At 40.7% G+C, this 21,682-nt stretch overlaps 1 protein-coding gene across 1 annotated transcript in view; it reads left to right on the plus strand.

The window, feature by feature from the left end:
- LOC124379808 (interleukin-1 receptor accessory protein-like 1-B) overlaps positions 1-21,682 on the plus strand; it is a 322,414-nt gene that overhangs the window by 254,855 nt on the left and 45,877 nt on the right. Inside the window, exon 7 of the mRNA XM_046840387.1 lies at positions 12,406-12,538. Within this exon, the coding sequence (XP_046696343.1) occupies positions 12,406-12,538 (133 nt within the window). The remainder of the gene's footprint in view (positions 1-12,405; positions 12,539-21,682) is intronic.

The following is a 21,682-nucleotide window of genomic DNA, read 5'->3' on the forward strand; positions in this document are numbered from 1 at the left end:
GGAATGAACTTCCCCTAGATGTCCAAACAGCGGAGTCCCTGGCTATCTTCAAGCGACGGGTGAAGACTGACCTCTTCTTGAGACACCTCAACGTTCCAAGTTTCTTTGTTTAAAAAAGACTCAAGTTTGGATAAATGTTGTTTACATTCATTTGTAGCACAGGAAGGTCATATACACGTTTAGTCACTTTTCCTTTAACACACCTAACTACACTACATACGTTTTTGGATTCTTGACCATCCCATTCCACATTTAGTCTCCATGTTCCACCTGATTTTCGGAGTGTGCTTGTGGAGTTGGTGCTCATTTAAACACAATAGCGGATCAAGTAAAAGAGAAAGATTTATGCTACTGCATCTAGACATTCTATACAATTGTGTGACCTTAACTTTATGTTAACATTTTGCTGAAGAACCACAAATGGCTGGAGAAGTCAGGTGTCCCGATTCCTTTTTCCATATAGTAGAGGTCACTTTCTGGTAAAAGGGTACAGATGGTCCTGAAGTACAATGGTTCGACTCTTTTCGATCTTACTATGACAATAGAGATACAACAAAATTGTAGAACTATTGTAATTAATTATTTTAATCATAATGCCATTATAACATTATGACAAGTGAAGTGAATAACACTGATCAATCTCTTCATCATGGCACCTGTTAACTGGTAGGATATTCAAGGCCGCAAGTGAACAGTTTGTCAAAACTTAAAGTTGATGTGTTAGAAGCAGGAAAAATGGGCGAGCATAAGGGTTTGAACGAGTTTGATGAGGGACAAATTGTGACTGCTAGCATCTCCAAAACTGCAACTCCTGTGGGGTGTTTCTTAGTCTGCAGTGGTCAGTATCTATCAAAAGTGGTGCTATGAAGGAAGAATAGTGAACTGGCGACTTGGTCATGGATGGTCAAGCCTTGTTGGTGCACATGGGGAGCGAAGGCTGGCCAGTATGGTCCGATCCAACAGACAAGCTTCTGAAGCTTGGTGTACATATCGTATAGTTTATACGATACTGTAAATTGCCCTGTTTTGCTAAATTATGTACTAAAATTATGCACTTCATTTGAGCGAACCCTGGTTCAAAGGCCTCTGTAATTGAAATCTCATAACAATTTTGCACCAAACCATTTATACTTCTGATAACTTTGTTGTGTTCATTGTGAACAAATGACAAAGTGGTTTAATGGAAACACATTTCCATCCTGGAATTGACTAATAGTGCTAGCTAGACTAATACTCATTATAGGTAGACTCTTGACTTTGTTTAATTATTAACAAATTACATTATATTACCACATACTGGTCACCATTCTTTAGGACGCCTGGGTAGGTTAGGCCATGTCTCGACTCCAGTGTAAGTCGGGGGCTACCTATATTTGGTATAAGGAAACCACTTTGTCATTTGTTCACAATAAACTCAGTTCCGAACTAAACTTTAATTCAAAAGAAAATCTTGTACAGAAGTTTTCAGAATTATAAACGGTTTGGTGCAAGATTGTTACGAGATTTCAATTACCGAGCCTTCAAACCAGTGTTCGCTCAAATGAAGTGCTGGAGAGCCTTTCTGTAACATATCCAGCTTTTTTATTTGGAAGTCTGTGCAGCAGGAGAAAGTGCACAAGAAGTGTGCAGCTCCGCAGGGTAGACTCGAGTACCTTTCTTTGTCGAACCTGGAGCAGGAGAAAGGAGCTTGTTGATCTTTTCAAATGTCAAACTTCGCACAGGTAGTCGAGTGCCTTATTTTAGCAAAAAGGGGTTCTGCATTCTTAGCTGCTCGGCAGAGCGTTATTGACGCCAGTCCACACACACACACACAGCCACATCAGTCTATCCATGTGTGCGAGAGATTACTGTGCTTGTTGACCCCCTGCATTGAGTCCCCACAGCGACGGCCGCCCCCGAAAGCGTCCAGCATACGGCGTGACGAGTGAGCTTTAGGTAAACATGACGCCCACACGCGCTCGACCCGCGAAGATGCGGGAGTTTATTCGTGGTTTATTCGCGAAAGCACAAAAAGCTCTCTGTGGCACGGCAACGAGCGGGACGAAAGCACCGAAAGCCGACCGTTTGCGGCGCCTGGTCATGCGTGAATAGCGGCTTCCTGAATGGACTGCACAAATTGGCTGAGTGCACTTAGAAAATAGGAGAGCGAAATGCAATTAAAATGCCATGGAGACGCGATTAACCCTGGAAAACCCGGATCTCTTTCTCTTTTGCTCACACAGACACACACTATTCCACATTTGTGAGCGTGTGTGCGCTACCAAACAAGTCAAACGAGTCAACAAAGGGAGTTTTTGTTTATGCGTTTGTAGTTTATGTCTGTCATTGCGGTGTAATTGCGACGCAGCTTCACCTCATTAGGAAAAGCCACGCTTTTTGTTTTAAATACGCTTCGGAAGTGCTCCAGGCAATTTTCCGGTCACTACGTACAGTTAGTGAATTTTAAGAAGAAAGAAGGATGAAACATTTTTTTTTTCCTCTCGCTTTTGTACAGCCGGTATTGAAAACGTCAAGAACGGGTCTAATCTCCCGTTTTCCGCTCAGCCCAGGTGTGCAATTAACATAACATAACCTAGCTTAGATGTGTTTTCACACACACACACACACACACACACACACACACACACACACACACACACATGCCTGGGATCATGGTGAGGTGTTTAATTTGTGAAATGCATAGCTCATAAATGTTTCATAATGCCGCCTGTGAAAGATATTACATAATTACATAAATATAAAATGAGCACTTGTGAGGACCTATCGATTTGTTGGGACGTTACACCGCCTTCCCCCTCTTTTTCTCTTTCTCTTTCTCTCATTCTCTCTTTATACCTTTTCTTTTTCAATTCCTGAGGTAAAAAACCATCAGGGACCAAACTAATCCTGCACTTCTTCACTGGCAATATATCCTCGCCTTCCTAATTTGACGCTGATATAAAGGTCTTCATAATAACCGTGTGTGAGTGTGTGTGTGTGTGTGTGTATGTGTGTGTGTGTGTGTATGTGTGTATGTGTGTGTGTGTTTCATGACTTGAGCAATGTTTCCAAAGGTTTCCGTATTTGGGCTTTCCTTTTCGTCCGTCTGCTTCTGCTCGCTGGGGGGGGGATGTGTTGCGTTTTTTTTTCTTTCTTTTTTTCATTTCTTCCCCCTCTCTCTTCTTTCCTTCTTTCTGACTGTGGAGGAGAAGCTTAAGAAAAGGCAGGGAAGATAAGAGGATGTATAGAAAGCGAGCAGACAATCGCATTAAGCCACAGCTAACCGGGCCAAAAGGGGTCTGGATTGAAACGAACCGAAAGCTTTCGGATGTCTTCACGACACCCATTTTTCTTTTTCAGGCGCCAAGGCGAGGCGCTCCCAGAACCCCGGGCTCTACCCCGACTCTGCGAGTGTGTCATCAGCAGCCGAACGTCTTTCCCCAGTTGTGAAATTTTCCAAGCACTGATGTAACACAATGGCTCATTATCAGCGAACTCAAGAAGTTCGGTGCAAAACGCCAGCCAGTGCAATGTGGGAATCCTCCGTGAACCGAGCGAGAAAGGGAAGGAAGACGTGCTTAATAATAAGCAAGGCACTACCTGGAAGGAGTTTCGTTCTTCTTCTTGTTCTCTTTTTGTTTTTTTTGTTTTTTTTCATTAGGGTTAATCTTTAACAGTGTATAGCTATGCATACACCATGGCGCTACATTTCTGTGGTCAGACACAGTAATTAGAGGCATTGACAATTCAGTATGTAACTCAATAATGGCTAAGTGATTAAGGGGGGAGTCTCTTTTGAATATTTCTCTCTCACACTCTTTCTCTTTCTTTATTCACTGTCCTTCCCTGTACAGACATGTACGTATTGGCTTCACGGTAGTTTAATGCCCTCTAGTGGCCGAAACTGGCTCTACAACCAGTCTTCTTTTTTTTTTTTTCTTTTTTTTTTGCCATCAAGACTGATTGAACACAAAATGTTTCCCACTGAGAGAGACGCACACCATAAGCGACTAATATACACTAATTATGTTGATCGAGGTAGAATTCTTTGGCATCGGCACCACCGAAGACGTCTCTCTTCACGTCCTCTCGGAAAGGAGTTGAAGTAAATAAGACTTGTTTGACAAAGTGTGCTCGGCTGAATAATTAGAAAGACTTGTGTGAAGTTCTAACCTCTCTCTGTGGAAAAGTGTGTGTTGTTTGTGTGTCGGTGTGTGTGAATGGATAGTTTGTGTTTTTGGGGGGTTTGTTCGGTAGTTATAGGATATACGGTACAATATGAGCACGTTTTGAGGCGACTCGCTTGTGCTAGCTTTTATCAGATAGGATTGTGTGTATGGGTGTGTGTGTGTGAGAGAGAGAGAAAGAGAGAGAGAGAGAGAGAGAGAGAGAGAGCTGTTTATCCCAAACACGTTCCTCAACTGCCACATATCATATAAAGCCTCCACTGTCAGACAGCTGTCCCAAGTGAAAGGACGGGTGCGAGAGAGATGGAGGGGAGGCACGCTTGATCGGAATTCCCGCCGGAGCTATGTAAATGGTGACGAACAAGGAAAAGAGAGGAGCGGTGCCGACCAAAACGCTTGTTCCTCTGGGCATGTCAGATTAGAGCTCTCGTATTCAATTCAATATCACTCCCATCTGCTTCTCTTCAGTCTATCTGTGTATCTCCCACCCTCTCCCTCGTTCTCCCTCCCTTTCTCCCTCGCTCTTTCTCCGTTGAATGCGCTTTTTTTTTTTTTTTTTTTCAGCTCGCAGCTTTAAACAGAGTTTCAACAGAAGACTCCTTGTACTTGCACCAGAGCTCCTAATAAGAATGCTGACACGCACTTGACCGCCAAAAGTTTGTGGACACCTGATACGTGCTTTCTGAGCATCCCATACCCCGTTTCTTCTGGGAAGATGTTCCACTAGTGTGCTTGCGGAGATTCAGAGGTGTAGCTTAGTCGGTAAGGCATTCGACTTTGGATCTGAAAGTCATGAGCTCAACCCTGAGTCACACCACTCCTGGGTTCCTGAGCAAGGTTCTTAACCTTAACCCCTATAGCTACTCAGTTGTATAAATGAGATAAAGTCACTCTGGATGAGGGTGTCTAAATGTAAATATAGGGTACTGATGTAGGTGAGGTAAGGAGACCTGGAGTGCCGTCAGTGAAACAGTTCATCCCAAAGGGGTCCATTCGGGTTCAAAAGCTAACGGGATGTTCAAAAAGCATGTATAAATCTTATGGTCAGAAGCTCAGAAACTTTGGTCTATATAAAGTATTAATGTGCAGGTGTCTATGAACTGACTGTTTTACAAACTAATGTCAGACACATTTATTCAAATATGAGCTGCAAACTCCGTCTTTATTTCTTCTTCGGATGACGTGGAGCTTTTGGGCTGGAATTTCTTCGGCACACTTTCATTAGCGGTTCCAACAAGGACAACGGCAAAGACAAAGGACAAACGTTTGTGGGCCACTCAAGATCTTTTACTCCAACTCATGTTAAGCGTATCTTCATGGAGCTAGCTTTGGGGGACATTTCATGCTACAGCATCTACATCAACAGAGCATTCTTAAATAAAAAAAAAAAAAATATATATATATATATACCTTTGCAAGGTTGGGAAGACACTTGTTTTGCCTGTCTATAATGAACTTTACACAGGCTTTAACGAAAGACAGTGTCTGTTACACGGCTTGTATCTAAACAGTAGCCTACCAAGAAAGTCATTGTTCACTGTCTTCCTCCTTCCTTTCACAACAATTTCTCTCGAGAGTTTATCTTTTGGCATCGTCGTGCGTTTAAAAATCACCATCAGTCCGAGTGAGCGGCAGGTCAAACGTCAGAGGAACATCATCCATATTTATGATGTGGTGCGGCCCGATTCAGTGGGAGCGCATCTGATTTAATATAAAGAGTTTCATTGGTTAACCTGAACCCGTTCCGCAATTTCATTGGTCTAATGTTATGGGGCTCAGTGTTTTGGCTTGAAGCTTGTGAAACCGGGAAAAACCCAGGAAAAATCCATAAATTAGCCGCTTCGTTGTTTAAGCGGCGGGGTTTAAAGCGTGGAAAAATACGTTAATAAATTTGTGAGGTATTTTTTTCTCAGAAATGAGAATTATTCTTCACTTAGAAATGAAAGAATTCCTAGTTTTAAAGTCTGTATTGGCCATAACAAGTCGTCGTAAAAGTCATTCTATACGATTGTCGGATTATCACACTCGGGGAAAAGGTTGGTTATAATTCAGAGCAAAACTCACGACAGAGGTCATTAAGTATTAATGATTTTTAGCTCCTAACATAAAAAAACAACAACTGAAAAACAAAAAAAAATCCAGAAAATGCAATACATATTAAAGAGGTGAATGATTTCTGATAAAAAGCACCTGGACTTATACAGCGTATAAACACAGCGCTGGTGTTTGTCCATCCTCATTTTTTCTACGATACATTCTCTATCATTTATTCATTTCCTGGACAGGTTAATGGTGGAGTTTGAAAGGGACACCAGTCCATCATGCAGTCCATCCTTTTTTCACATTCATTCACACCTTAGGGAAAATTCCTCAGAGCTAATTAACGTTACATTTCTTTTTTCAATTGTTTTGGTAAAAGAAGTCCAGGATCTGACCAGGGATCGTGGAGCTGAGAAGCAAGAACACTGTATTTATTTTTCCCCTTTATAACGCTGCACATGATTTATTCCCCTCATACCGCAGCAGCAGCACAACATTTTTATTCATTCAAGAATAGCGCGTTAGATTTACATCCGAGGTACAAATGACTTCCTGTTATGGCTTTTATAGTAGCTATAAACATCCCTTTCATTACCACCTTCTGTTTTCATCCCACTTTAGGATAACCTCAAACCTCTTCGTCCTCAAGACTTCCCTGATCTTTTCACTGTGCTAGCACTGGAGACTCCTTCTACAAATGCGAGTCTCCTCACAGCTCAGTGTAGCAGATCAGCACTCTTGCACTTACCATATACTTCATACATTCTCAACTCTATTCTCATCTCTATTCACATTACTGTCTCATTATTACATAACTGATCGTCCTCAGACATAAATACCTCATTTCTCTGCACTCTTTATAGAACATAATATTCTCTCGCTCACTCTATGTGTGTGTGTGTATATACTTTTATGGTTTTTGAGAGAGACTTTTTTTTGTTTCCTTCGACAAAAGCAAATCTATACATTTTCAGATGTTTCACTGCATTTTCATTAAAAAATCCTCTCACACTCCAGCGTTTTGTCTTGTTTTTTAGATTTATAATCACACGCTTGATATCACCCAGATGAGCATGAGTCTGGTTCTTCTCAAAGTTTCTTCCTCATTCATCTAAGGGGGTTTTTCCTTGCCACGGTCACCCCGGGCTGCTCATCAGGGATAAATACACATCATTCCCTTTAATTCTTAAGTTCCCTAAAACTGCTTTGAGACCGTGTCCATTGTGAAAAGTGCTATAGAAATAAACGTGAACTTTGTACCAGGGACACCAGGGGGTACTTTGTACACTCTTGGCATCCAGACAGTTTGTTTCTTCAAGCATTCAGCTGAGATACTTTGAGATTTCGATCTGACCTTGTGATCCAGTTCATCCCAGAGCATTTCGATAGGATTTACAGTAGACGCAGTGACTGGGCAGATCATCCCATGATAGATAACACTCCAGCCAACTGTTTGCTCTCTAAATTAAGCTTCCCCATCAGGTTCCCCATTAGCTGCAGTCCCGATGGAATCGCATGGTGTATGAAATGGTAGCCATGTTTTTTTCAGGATATCTTCCCGGAATAAGTCTCCGCTCTTCCTTTCTCTAAAACTACCCCAACCATTAGGCTTCCACCTCAATGTTGGGCAATGGGTGTTAGGTAGCTAACATCTTTCCTGTTCTCCGTCTGTTAGAGTCAGAAATGTCAAATTTGGACTTTTCTGTCCACAGATTTTTCTTCCAATCATTCACTGTCAAGTTCTTGTGTGATTTTGCTGCTTACACGTGTCTGGAGGTTTCCAAACTGTTGACAGGCTCTGTATATATTATAAATTCCTATTTTCACTCAGACTTAAACATCATTTGTACCATGTGCAATGATGATAAAGTTGAATCTAATCCAATTTAGATCAGATATCAATAGCCTCAAATCAAGCATTGGACATTCTGGAATTACAGATGTAAAAAAAAACGTGACATACCATTCTTTGGATGTTTTTTTTCTAGAATATGAATACCATAGTGACCTTTTTTACCTACGTAGGACAACTAGTGGGAAAATTGAGTTCACTCTGTAAGGCTTCAATAAATAATCGTAAAGGAAAATCCTGCTTTATTCGTACCTTTGAAAGAAACTGACGCAACTTCAAATTGATGCACATCAATATCTATCTATATATATATATATTATTATTATTATTTTTAAGCCATTCACTGTATCAGTTTTGTTTGTAAAAGAGCCTCAAGAGGTAATTTCACAGTTGGTCTTCCTTTGCAGTCCTTCCACAGCACTTTATGCCTCTCCAGGCAGATATAAAGCTGCTGACAGTAAGCTTCTCGTCCACAAAAAAAAAAAAACGTTCGAGACTTTCCGTTTTTTGCCGTCCTAATTCCACGTCTCACCTTTTTATTGGCCTTTACTTTGTCAAAAGCTGTCGACTGATAAAGAGCCAGCTTTTTCCCCCCCTGTCCCGTTCCCCCACCCCTCCTCAATGTCACCTTCAACAGTCTGGCATTACACAGCGTATTAGGGTGTATTTTAATGTTAGTCCAGGAGAGATAACAGCTTTTTTCATAGACATTAATGTAAACGCTGACAAAGGATTTCTATGCGTTTCAATGCATTCATTTTTTTTTAGTATTCACTCCACATAGACATATAGATTGGTGCTTGAAAGTTTTGGGAGCTTCAAATTTTTGTCTCGATTTCAGAAATATGGGTAAAAAATGTTTGACCGATGAAACATGTTCGGTCGTGGATTTATTGGCATTGTCAGGAAATGGTTTGGGTTTTATAGTCAAATAAAGAGAACATTTCATGCTACCGCATACAACGATATTTTATACAATTGTGGCAAATATGACTGGAAAAGTCATGTCTTATTTTAGTTTTAGTTTTTTTTGGCTATGGATGTCGTTTTTTTTTTCCAGTGCATATATATGTGCAGACTTATAAAATACAGACATGTGGAGTGTGTATAATAAGGCTTCGAAAGCCCATTCTGCGTTAATCATCCTTTGATTGACTGAATGTCCAAATGCATCCTGCAGTATTACAGCGTTTAAAGAGATGGTGGAGGCTGGCAGACGATACAGTTTCTTCTTTGCTGATGCGTGGTATGAATAAATACAATTTTCCCATCATTATGAAGCGAACGTAAATATGTTAAAGCAATTATCTGATTACAGAATTATATAAAAAATATATGAAACTACTCTTAGTTAAGTGCCCTGTAAAGTCTCATGGAAATTGAGTTCATCACCCGAGCGCTACAGCAATAGTCTGTACATCAGTCATTGCCTGAGGAAGACGCTATACTGAGCATTACTGCTTGAAGGTGGTGTTTTGGGAAAGCTTTTGATGCAGTGATCCATATCGCGAACTCTGTGTTTGATTTCGGGGCAGTTAACATACTGGAAGTGATGCAGAGACTCGTAGAGGAAATTAATTAAAGTGATTAAACTTCCCGATAATGAAATGTGGTGCTTTCAATGAATGGCATTGATTGAATTCTAATGTAATTGACTCAGTGACCCTTCATGCATTAGCCACATACTCCTTGGGGTAGTTATTATAGAGTTCAAAAGGCCGAGTCTGGCGCCATTCTATGCTTCACATATAAAAACTATATATTGTTATTATTAGTTTTATTTTTCAAAACACTTTATTTCACAATCTACATAACGTTCTTTCTAAAGATATTTGTTAGCAGAAGTGAAGCATATTTTAATGTATGCTGTTATTTATTTGTTTGTTTTGTTTTTATATTATTTTATTTAGTATAGTGTAATATATTATAATATGTATATGTGCATTAACAGAGGATGGATGGATGGATGGATGGACAGATTGATGTATGCATAAATGGATAAATGGATATGGATAGAGAGATGGATTGAATAAGAGATGGATGGATGGATGGATGGATGGATGGATGGATGGATGGATGGATGGATGGATGGAGTTAAACTGCATTTCTAACACAATATTCCAAACAAATTTTACGATGGATGGATGGATGGATGGGTGGATGGATGGATGGATGGATGGATGGATGGAAGAATGGAAGAATGGATGAATGTTAGATTTATGCATAAATGGATGAATAGATGGAGGTATGGATAGAGAGATGGATTGAATATGAGATGGATGGATGGATGGATGGATGGATGGATGGATGGATGGATGGATAAATGTGTTTCAATTTATACTGCATTTCTAACACAATATGCAAAACAACTGTTGGAAAAATGTTACGATGGATGGATGGATGGATGGATGGCTGGATGGATGGATTTAGGAATGTGTTCAATTACTATACTGCATTTCTATACGACTTTCTGCAAAACAAGTGTGGTGGGAAAATGACATTATATTGATGGATGGACGGATGGATGGATGGATGGATGGAGCAACAATTTACATTTTTATACTGTATTTCTAACACTTTATTCAAAACATTTGTGAAAAAAATGACAAAATGGATGGATGGATAGATGAATTGATGTAGAAATGTGTTACATTTTTTATACTGCATTTCTAACTCACGTTACGCAAAACAACTGTGGGGAAAAGTGACATAAAATGGATGGATGGACCAATGGATGGACGGATGAATAGATTTATTGATGGATGGATGAATGTATTACATTTTATACTGCAATTTAAACATCTTTTATTCAAAACAACTGTGGGGATAAATAGCATAAAATGGATGGATGTAGGAATGTGTTCATTTAAATTTTTTTTTTACTGAACAAAAGTAGTTCAATAAGAAGTAGAAAAAAAGAATGTTTAAATAGGAAGTAATGTTTAGAATAGAGTACTGATATTTCTGTATACTCTCTATTTTATTGAAGGAACGTCTTGTACTGACCTATAATGCATAACAATGAAAGTGAAGCCAATGAATGTGTTTTATTTGTGTTATATGTTTGTGTTAAAATGGGTAGCTTTCGACTACTGAACCTTAGGGGCACACTTTGATTGACAGGGAATTATGGGTGATTTATGTTTTCCTGAAAGTGAGAAACTGTGTATGATCCAAACCATTCAAGCAGTAAGTTCTATACCTGTAGAGGAGAGAAAGAACAAACTACATCATGGTTCACTTTATTAAAAGCTGTTTATCACTAACCCATTTCAAACCACAGCATTGTTTTGTTGTAGTGTTGTTCTCAGATTGATGGATCCAAAGCCAAAGACAAATCCGTTGGTTGTACTGTATTTTGTTAGTTCTTAAGCAATCAATAATCTCTAATACATCACCTGCTCATGTCCTTCCCCCGAAAAGACCTACATATTAAAATGTATAATACAGACACAAGGGGTGAAAGGGAAGGTGTTACTTTTGCACAGTACCTCTGCGTCTTGTATAATTTCTGCAGTATAAACACCAATTGTGCATGTGGCAGTGTTGTGTTTAACCACATATACACCATGGGCAGCGTAATAATCTGCGGTTCATGTTGAGCGTCACCTCATTTCACTTCAAATAAACCGATTATGATTTGGTTCCATGTTGTTCATTTCTCTGTTTTTTTTTTTTTCACTCTATCACCGGCATCTTTGTCTGGAAAAACCTCTCTGTGATAGAAGAGTGGCCCAAAATAAAAAGTGTGTGCTGTTTGGTTTCATTTAGCATTCGCTTTGTGAATCATTTTGCTGTGTCATCAAAGCACGGCTTAGTAAATATCAAAAAAATGAATTGACCACAATTCTGAAAATGGTCCTGACACATTCAATAGATCAAATATTAAATAAATGCGATAAAAAGAGGGAAAGAAAATGACAAATGATGTCTAATTTTTGAGTGATTGAGGACAACATAGCAAAGATGATTGGGGAGAAAACTGGTCTCATCACGATTAGCAGCTTTGTAGCTTTGTTAGCTCGACATCCTAAACATCAGGCTTTTGTAAGGCAATCGGGGCTATCATTCGCTGTTTGTATTTGAAATTTAAATCACTTGATTTTCCCGACTTCATTGTGTAGAGGTATCTTTCCCAATGATACACATCAACAAACACAGTTTTTACACATATTTAGGCATCTGTTAAATAATAGAATACTGTAATATAAAAAAAAGAGGACGTACAAGCTGTAATTGTTATTTACATGGTCACAGAGACCTGTTCAAGGTCCTTCCAGTTCTGCGATGGATGCTCGACTGACCAGTACCATGACAACCCTGACACTCTGTTTTTCATCACCGCAGGGAGTCAGGTGAACCTGACATGTCGAGCGTTCTTTGGCTACAGTGGCGACGTGAGCCCGCTCATCTACTGGATGAAGGGCGAGAAGTTCATCGAGGACCTGGACGAGAGCCGTATTCGGGAGAGCGAAATCAAGTGAGAAAACTTTTTCTATTCAAAGTGACCCATGGTCTCTCATGTGATATGCTGTAGCTCACCTTAATACACTTGCGTATGTCCTTGAATCGGTCTTCAGATAAGCTAAACTATGCATTAATCTTTGCCTTTTTATGAGATATTGGATACATGGACCAAAACTGAAGTTTGAACTGTTCCTATTGTGGCCCCTGTTCCATCTTGACATTTAATCTCTTTGTGTATATATGAGACGTATTGTAATCGCCAAACAACCTGCAGGACACACAATCCTGATTCTGAGGTCTAACTTTGCATCCAGTACACACCATCTTAAGTAATCAAGTCATCTGGTATACCCCATCTCAAGCAAATTATGTCATCAAGTGCACTCGATCTCACACAGTCCTGTCATGCAGTACAGTGCACCTCACACAATTAAGTCATTAATTTTACCCTGGATCAATCAATTTATCCAGTACACCCCATTTCATACAATCAATTCATCCAGTATACCCCACCCCATACAATCATGTCATCCAGTACACCCCACCCCATACAATCAATTTATCTAGTACACCCTGCTTTATACAATCATGTCATCCAGTACACCCCACCTCATACAATCATGTCATCCAGTACACCCCATCTCATACAATCACATCCAGTACACCCCACCTCATACAATCAGGTCATCCAGTACACCCCACTTCATACAATCATGTCATCCAGTACACCCCACCTCATACAATCAGGTCATCCAGTACATCCCACCCCATACAATCAAATCATCCAGTACACCCCAGCCCATACAATCAGGTCATCCAGTACATCCCACCCCATACAATCAAATCATCCAGTACACCCCAGCCCATACAATCATGTCATCCAGTACACCCCACCCCATACAATCAATTCATCTAGTACACCCCACCCCATACAATCAATTCATCTAGTACACCCTGCTTTATACAATCACGTCATCCAATACACCCCACCTCATACAATCATGTCATCCAGTACACCCCATCTCATACAATCACATCCAGTACACCCCACCTCATACAATCAGGTCATCCAGTACACCCCACTTCATACAATCATGTCATCCAGTACACCCCACCCCATACAATCAGGTCATCCAGTACACCCCAACCCATACAATCAGGTCATCCAGTACATCCCACCCCAAACAATCAAATCATCCAGTACACCCCAACCCATACAATCAGGTCATCCAGTACATCCCACCCCATACAATCAAATCATCCAGTACACCCCAGCCCATACAATCATGTCATCCAGTACAACCCACCCCATATAATCAATTCATCTAGTACACCCCGCTTCATACAATCATGTCATCCAGTACACCCAACCTCATACAATCATGTCATCCAGTACACCTCACCTCATACAATCACATCCAGTACACCCCACCTCATACAATCATGTCATCCAGTACACCCCACCTCATACAATCACATCCAGTACATCCCACTTCATACAATCATGTCATCCAGTACACCCCACCTCATACAATCACATCCAGTACACCCCACCCCATACAATCAAGTCATCCAGTACACCCCACCCCATACAATCATGTTTTCCACTGAAAAGTTGGCACAGCTGGTTCCGGTCAGGGTACCAACAAACCTTATGCAGATGTGTTCATACTAATGAATTTTTTCAGTAGATTATACTGTACCCTTGGACTCTGGATTACTGTTTCACTGTATTACTGGATTACTGTTTCACAGAATATCCATGGCCTACTGAACCATCCATACAAGTGACCATTTCCATTTGTTTTCCTTGTTGGTGGTTGTATATATAAGCTTTATAATTACAAAATAATAGTCCTAACTTGCACTCTCCAGGTGACAATGACAGCAATAAGCAATTCCAATTATACATAAATCGGAGGTTGGACAGCGAAGAAGTGCTCTATACCATGATGCATAAACAAATGGTTACTGCGTATATGACTCCTGCAATTGAGAATAATCTGAAGCTCCAGGACTGTAGATAATGGTGCTCACAACATTTTCCCTTCTCTTGAACTAGGAGACCCAAACCTGTACCAACATGACAATACCCCTGTACAAAGCCAGCTCCATGAAGATATGCTTTAAATGGATTGATGCTTTAATCTCAACCCTATTAAACACCAAGGAGCACAGTTCTTTGCAAGCACACTCCAAAATCTGGTAAAGCATCTTTCTATAAGAGTACAGGGTATTATGAAAGTAACTGAAGACTCAGTGTAGAATGGAATGTTCCAGAAAGCACATACAAATCTTATGACCATAAACATTTGCCTATACAGTGTTTCTTGTATTAAATTTGTATTTGAATTTTATTTATAAAGCACTTGAACTAGGACTAGGTAATGTCTGAGATGAAGATATTAATTTGGGTATTGTTTTAAGGTATATTTCAAGCTAGCATCCTGATTTATGCCAAAATTCTTGGGGTTATATCTCTGTAACAGAGATGTAATCTGTCATGGCCTAGGCTGAAATCAACAGTTTTATTAAGTGGTGAGAAAAGATTCAACATGAGTAGCACTACACTGTATTAATAATAATATACATTACCACTTATGCTTCAATTCGTTTTTCTTTGCTTCACTTTCTCATATTCAGTTTATACAATGCAGTATATGCATATTCATTATTTTGCTGATTGCAGCGTTTACACTGATGGTAATGATTGCACTGCAATGCCGCTTTAGTTTCACTTGAGTCTGCTGATTATACTTGAAACACCTGTAGACCTGCACACGAATGCAGTTACTGTATCTCGTCTGCCAATCAGCTGGAAGCAGCACAATGCAGACACGGGTCAAGAGCTTCAATTACTATTTGCATATTTGCAGTTAATAGCCCCAGGTGGGCTATTTTGGGGTTTTAAATGTTGATCTCCTGGGAATTATCACTCCCATCAGTCTCTAGGGTTTACAAAGAATGGCGTGTAAAACAAAACAAAAAACAATTTAGTAAGACACAAAGCAGTTTTGTTGCTTCAGAAGACTGGTTGATCTGAAGAGAGTAACCAGAATCACTTTTCCCAACCATGGTGAGCAGAAAAGAATCTCAGCATACACAACCAGCCGACCACACTACGATCAAAGTCACAGAGATTGGGTATGAGGGTCATACTGTCACGAACAGATCAAGAGTCGGAGACTGGAATAAAGTCAATAAGCTTTATTTGCCTTAGTACATGAAGGTGGAACTTCCAGAGAAGCAAACACCGGAAAGTGGGTGGGATACAGAGCATAGATAGTCCAGAGATGATTTGTAGTGTAAACTGTAGATCGGATGGAAGGAGCAAGTGTGCTGAGTGTAGAAGGGAGGCGTGGCTGGTGGTTCTCTGACATTACCCCCTCCTTCAGGAGCGCTGGGTCCAATATGTCTAGCATCTCCGGGGTGGATGATCGACGGTGACTCCAGGGTCTTTTGTGGTAGGGGTTGTGAAGGGTTTCAGTAGTAATACGTGGAAAGTCATGAATCCGGGACAGAGCGTCTGCTTTGCCATTCTTGGAGCCGGGACGACACTAGATGGTGATGTGGAAGCGTGTGAGAAATAGGGCCCATCTGGTTTAGACGCTTGGCTTCCCGCAGGTACTGGAGTATTTTGTGGTTCGTGATCACCGTAAAGGAGTGTGCCACCCTTCCAGCCAGTAACACCATTCTTTGAGCACTAGCTTGATGGCCAGAAGGTTCCAGTTCCCGATGTCGTAATTCTGTTCCATGGGGGAGAGCTTCCTCGAGAAGAAGGCGCAGGGTCGGAGCCATAAAGGGTTTCCTGACTGTTGGGATAAGGCTGCTCCTGTACCGGTGGAGGAGGCATCCACTTTTACGATAAATAGGAGCTTGGGATCTGGGTGTCGTAGGAGAGGGTCGACACTGAACCTCAGAGTGCAGGAGGGAGGCGTGGCTGGTGGTTCTCTGACAGATACATATATTATTATATATATATACCATATAATAATATATGGTATATATAGTAATATACAATATACTGTGCAAGGATTATGCATAGATAGACATGTCAGAAGATGATATAGTTAAATGACAAGATATAGTTATGTACGAGTATGAATGTATGTATGATACAGTATATACAGTATAAATATGGGTATGGGCAGTAGTGCAAATGCAAGTTATAAGTGGTGCAAAAAAAATGTGTAGTGGATAAGCAGTGCAAAATACACAGAAAGTGACAATGCTACACTTCAGTCTGTTTGTGTGGCTCTGAGGCACCTGTAGCGTCTGCCCGACGGGAGAAGGGTGAATAGTCTATGGTTGGGGTGAGGGGGTATCTTTGATGATGCTCCTTGCCCTTTGCAGACAGCGTTTATTGTAAATTTTCTCCAAAGTGGGAAGCTGAGTGCCGATGATTCGTTGGGCAGTTTTCACCACGCTCTGAACTGCATTATGGTCCGAAGCAGTGCAGCTGCTGTACCACACTGAGATGCAGTTATTGAGGATGCTCTCAATGGCACAGCGGTGAAGGTTCTCCAGTATCCTGTAGCACAGACAGGACTTTGTGTAAAATGAAAGCTAACATTATGTTGGGAAAGTACAGTTCTTTAATAGTGACCACTTGTTGGACTCCATAGTGTATTTTTTCAACCTCTGTAGGATCTAGATATTAATGTATTATGATTATTATTATTATTTTATTATTAATATTACTAGTAGTACTATACATCAAGTTGGTACCTTTTTCTTTTTGGAAAGGCATACGATTGATAGGTTTCCCGTTCCACCAATTTTATTCATTATACCCATTTTTGTTTCTATTTTCTCCCAGACTCTTATGAAGTCTCAGCTTTCTTCATTAACTAAGACACTCATTTATGATAAAAAATGTCTCGTGGCTGCAGTAGAGGAAATGATTATTGTTCCATTATGCTCAGCCAGAGTGAGAAATGAGATAGGGAAGATCTGACAATGAAAAAAAAAAACGTAGCTCTTCATGACAGTTTTTTTCTTTCCCCATTGCATAAATATATATTGCATTTTTCAAACAAATTAAAAGGAAAACATGTCAGTTTAGCACATGCTTGCATTTACAGTCCATACACTTGTCCTGACACTTACATGTATGGGCGTTTGTGCTGCGCGTGCACATAATGCTCCCAGCCCGGGTGCACGTTGTTCCCCTGCGCTCAGCAAATGGAAACTAATACAAAGGTTAACACCGAGATTCGGTCCGGCAGGCGGTGGAAAGAACGAGAAAATGAGCCGGTCAGCTGAGTGACATTCAAGAAACATATTTTTTTGTTCGACCAGCAGAGGTGGAGTGCCAACAACACCCCTTATCCTTGGAGGAAAAAAAAAAAATCCAACCAATTAGGGGTTGTAAAGGTGACTGCTTGGGGGAATGGTGAGAGAGTAAAGAAGGAAAAGAAAATGGAGAAAGAAATGATGTTGGAGAACGCTGCATCTGTAGGAGAGATAACCGCCAGAGGAGAGTGAATCTATAGGTTTGACTGACAGCTTGACAGATTCCGGAAACAAGCCGAGGAGATATGTGTATGTCTAAAACAAGCTACTGTATATTTATCTTTTTTATTTATTTTTCCCCCAGTCTCCTACTATAGGATTAAAGTGTTCCAATTTTTCAGCAGCCTTGAGAGATGCAACCCCGATGCCGTCAGTGTCTTCGCCTGTGGCGTTCGGGCGTTGTGCCATACAAGGGATCAGACGGTGTATTTGTAGTGCCACTGTGCCCCGGAGACGTGTCATTCACGCCGTGACGCCTATCGCCTATTGGTTCGGAACCATCAAACCCTAAATCTACATTCGCGTGAAACTGCAGTCATCAGAAAAACCCCCGGAGTCTTGCTTATTACTATTTGGGGGTTGATCATATTTTTGTTTATATGTGCGCATTTCTGCATGAGTGCCATTATTCATATGCCGGTAGAAACCGAAAAGATATTATGCATGTTGCTGAGGGTTAGATATTAAATATTTTTTGATTTATATCCAAAGGCTGCTGCTGTTCTCTATGAATTTGAATGCTTTCTCTCTCTGTGTGATTCCCCCCTCCACCTTTGTTCATATTGACTGGAGTCAGGGGCTTGAGGTGTCTCAAAGCACACACATACACATGCTGGGGCGTCTCAGCACAGATGAATAAACACCTCACCTCTCTGGCATTTCCCAACTGCCTTTTCTTCAAGTTTTCTTTTTTTTATTTCTTTGTCTTTTTTTTTTTTTTTTTGCTATGCCACTTTGAGTCTTGAGGTATTACACATGGTCAAGTGCACATTTGAGAGAACTCATCAGCGCTTCATTTTGTTCTGCTGTCGGGATAACCAGGGAGTAGAAAGGACGGATAGAAGAGATAGAGAAGTCTTGACTGGCCTACTATTGTAGCGTTTCATTCTGGCTTTCTGTTTATCGAAACAGAAGTACATGTACAATTGTACTTTTGTTGGCTTAATGGTGCCAAAACGGAAATGCTAAGGGAATTACTCTGCCCGGGCTTTTTCAGCACATGAGAGATGAAAGATTTTCATAAAGCTGTCTAACTTCCGCCTGTTTCCCTTTTCGTCTTCCAGTACAACGAAAGCTTTACGTGGAATATTTAGCCGAGCATCCTCGCACTTACACTAAGCATGGTGTGTCAGCGGAATCTCTGCGGCGTCCCGGTGGTAATATAGTTTGCTAGGATCCTTGGGACGACCTTGTCATCGCGGCCTGTGGCAAATCGAAGTCTAGCTGCGGAGGCAAACGTTAGCGAACGAAAGCATGAAGTAACTCGCTAACACACAAGAAAAGATCAAGAGTACATGCTATTATCAAAGACTAGTCAACCGAGTCAGATGCGAAATTGATTTATTGGTACAATCTGGATGGATTAGCAATCTCCTCTCTCTCTCTCTCTCTCTCTCTCTCTCTCTCTCTCTCTCTCTCTCTTTATTACTCTTTTGCTCTCTTTCTTATAATTAAAAAGACAATTAAGAGTTTGGAATGTTGCCAAGAATTCACACAATTCATCGCTCCTAAACACTCGAACTGTTCGTTACAAGGCGCCGATTTTACATTTGATTCAATTCAGGTCCTCATCTGGGTGGCACTGAATGTCCATTTATAACAGTATTTGGCAGATGCCTTTATCCAGATCAGATTTATACAACTGAGCAGTTGAGGGTTAAGGGTTAAAGGCTTTGCCCAAAGGCTTCAGTGGTTTCAGCTTGTTTGTGGTCAGATTTGAACTCATGACCTTCTGAGCAGAAGCCCAACATCTTCTTTCAAGCTTGCTAATTTTAAATAATTGAGACTCATCACTGAAAATCCATCCTATCCACCTTTAACCCTTTTTAAATTGAAATGTATTAGAACAGTTCAGCTAAAGGTTCTGCCATTACAAAACCAACCATACGTTCTAATGTGACAGCATTTACAACTGGACACCGTGCTGTATGGCTCGGTGGATTCGTTCTGGTGGCCTCTGGTTGGTTGACGGTATTAGTGAGTTTTCATGAAATTCAATTTCAATTCAGCTTTATTTGTATGGTGCATTTAACAATGGACATTGTCCCAAAGCAGCTTTACATAGACAAAGAGGTTTGAGTTTGAGTTTAGTGCCTATAAGTTTTCCCTAATGAGCAAGCCAATGGTGCAACTTCCTACGATGGTATAAGAAAAAACCTTGAGAGGAACCAGACTGAAAAGGGAACCCTTCTTCATTTGGGTGACATCAAGAGTTTGATCATAAATCTTTCAACAATACAGAACACTGGAGAGTGAGAACTAACATTGAGTCTGGTTCCTCTCAAGGTTTCTTCCTCATAACATCTAAGGGAGTTTTTCTTTGCCACAGTCACCATGGCTGCTCATCAGGGATAAATACACACCATTTACCTTAACTGTTGATTTCTGTAAAGCTGCTTTGAGACAATGTCTGTTGTGAAAAGCGCTATAGAAATAAACTTGACTTGACTTGACGTACCAAGCAACAAGTCACTGCGCTCTGTTCTGAACTTGTTTTGATTGGCGCTTGGTGTATCTACTTATCACCAACATACAATTCAGCGGCAGTTGAGCCACAACATCCGTGACCTTATTTGCGTGATTTTCTTGTAGTTGAAGATAAATTGAAGATAAGCAAAAAGTTTATCTGTTTTTGACTCATTATTAACATTCTATCAATAGGTTGTGCGCTGAGAGTAACACAAGTTTTTTCACTTAGTAGATTAAAGTAGATTAAAGAGTATTGGTGATAATAGCAACATTATAGCTATAATAAGTCATAGTTCAAGTAAACATTTAAAGGAAGCAGTTTTACTGGTGGAATATTTTACCTTCTGTATCTCTATTTTAACTCAAGTACATGGGTCGTGTACTTCATCCACCACTGCACTCTTCGTCCCTCTGTTGTGACCACACAGTGTAGAAGAGTTCAGGTCAGTTCACTCTCCACTCCTCCATGTTAATAGAATGGGATTTTTATTAGCACCAGTCGGTCCCGGGTCAGCAGAAAAAAAAGCCCTGAATAGAACCTGTGAGTGACGGGTACACAGGAAGACTGGACACATTTCAGCCATTATTAGCCCTTCTGCCGCGGCCCCGCGTGCCGCAATTTGTCTGATTTACTCCCGGTGCGAGGGTTGCCAGCGCAGTGGTGATTAATTTTTATTAAACGGACTGGAGTGTCCTCTGGGGAGTATAGCCTACAATACACTGGTGTTCTGGCACTAATCTGTCGTGTGTTATTAGTCCGGGGTGATGTGGAAATCGCCACGATGACAGCGGAATTATTAGCAAATAGCACAGGACGAGGCCCAGGCAGAAGGAAGCCGACTCAGAAGTGATAAGAAGCTTCATTTCTTTTTACGGAATATTGTTTTTCTCTCACGCGCCTTCTCTCTCTCGCTCTTCCTCTAACCGGGCTTAGTTTCCATGGTAGCTGCTAAGAAAAGCAGTCTCTTTTTTCCCCCCTCGTCTAAACCACATTATTGAGTAGTCGTTCCTACTGTGCAAGCAAAATCTCTGTATTTATATAGCCCATGGTGTATTCCTACGACAGTCCCTTACTGAAATTCTCATTAACACACTGCCTTTTTCTATAATCTGCCACGTTATTGGTGTTTCTTGTGACACGGGCAGATCATTGCCGCTGTTTAGATTACACAGT

Source organism: Silurus meridionalis, chromosome 26, assembly GCF_014805685.1.
Source record: "Silurus meridionalis isolate SWU-2019-XX chromosome 26, ASM1480568v1, whole genome shotgun sequence".
NCBI lineage: Eukaryota > Metazoa > Chordata > Actinopteri > Siluriformes > Siluridae > Silurus > Silurus meridionalis.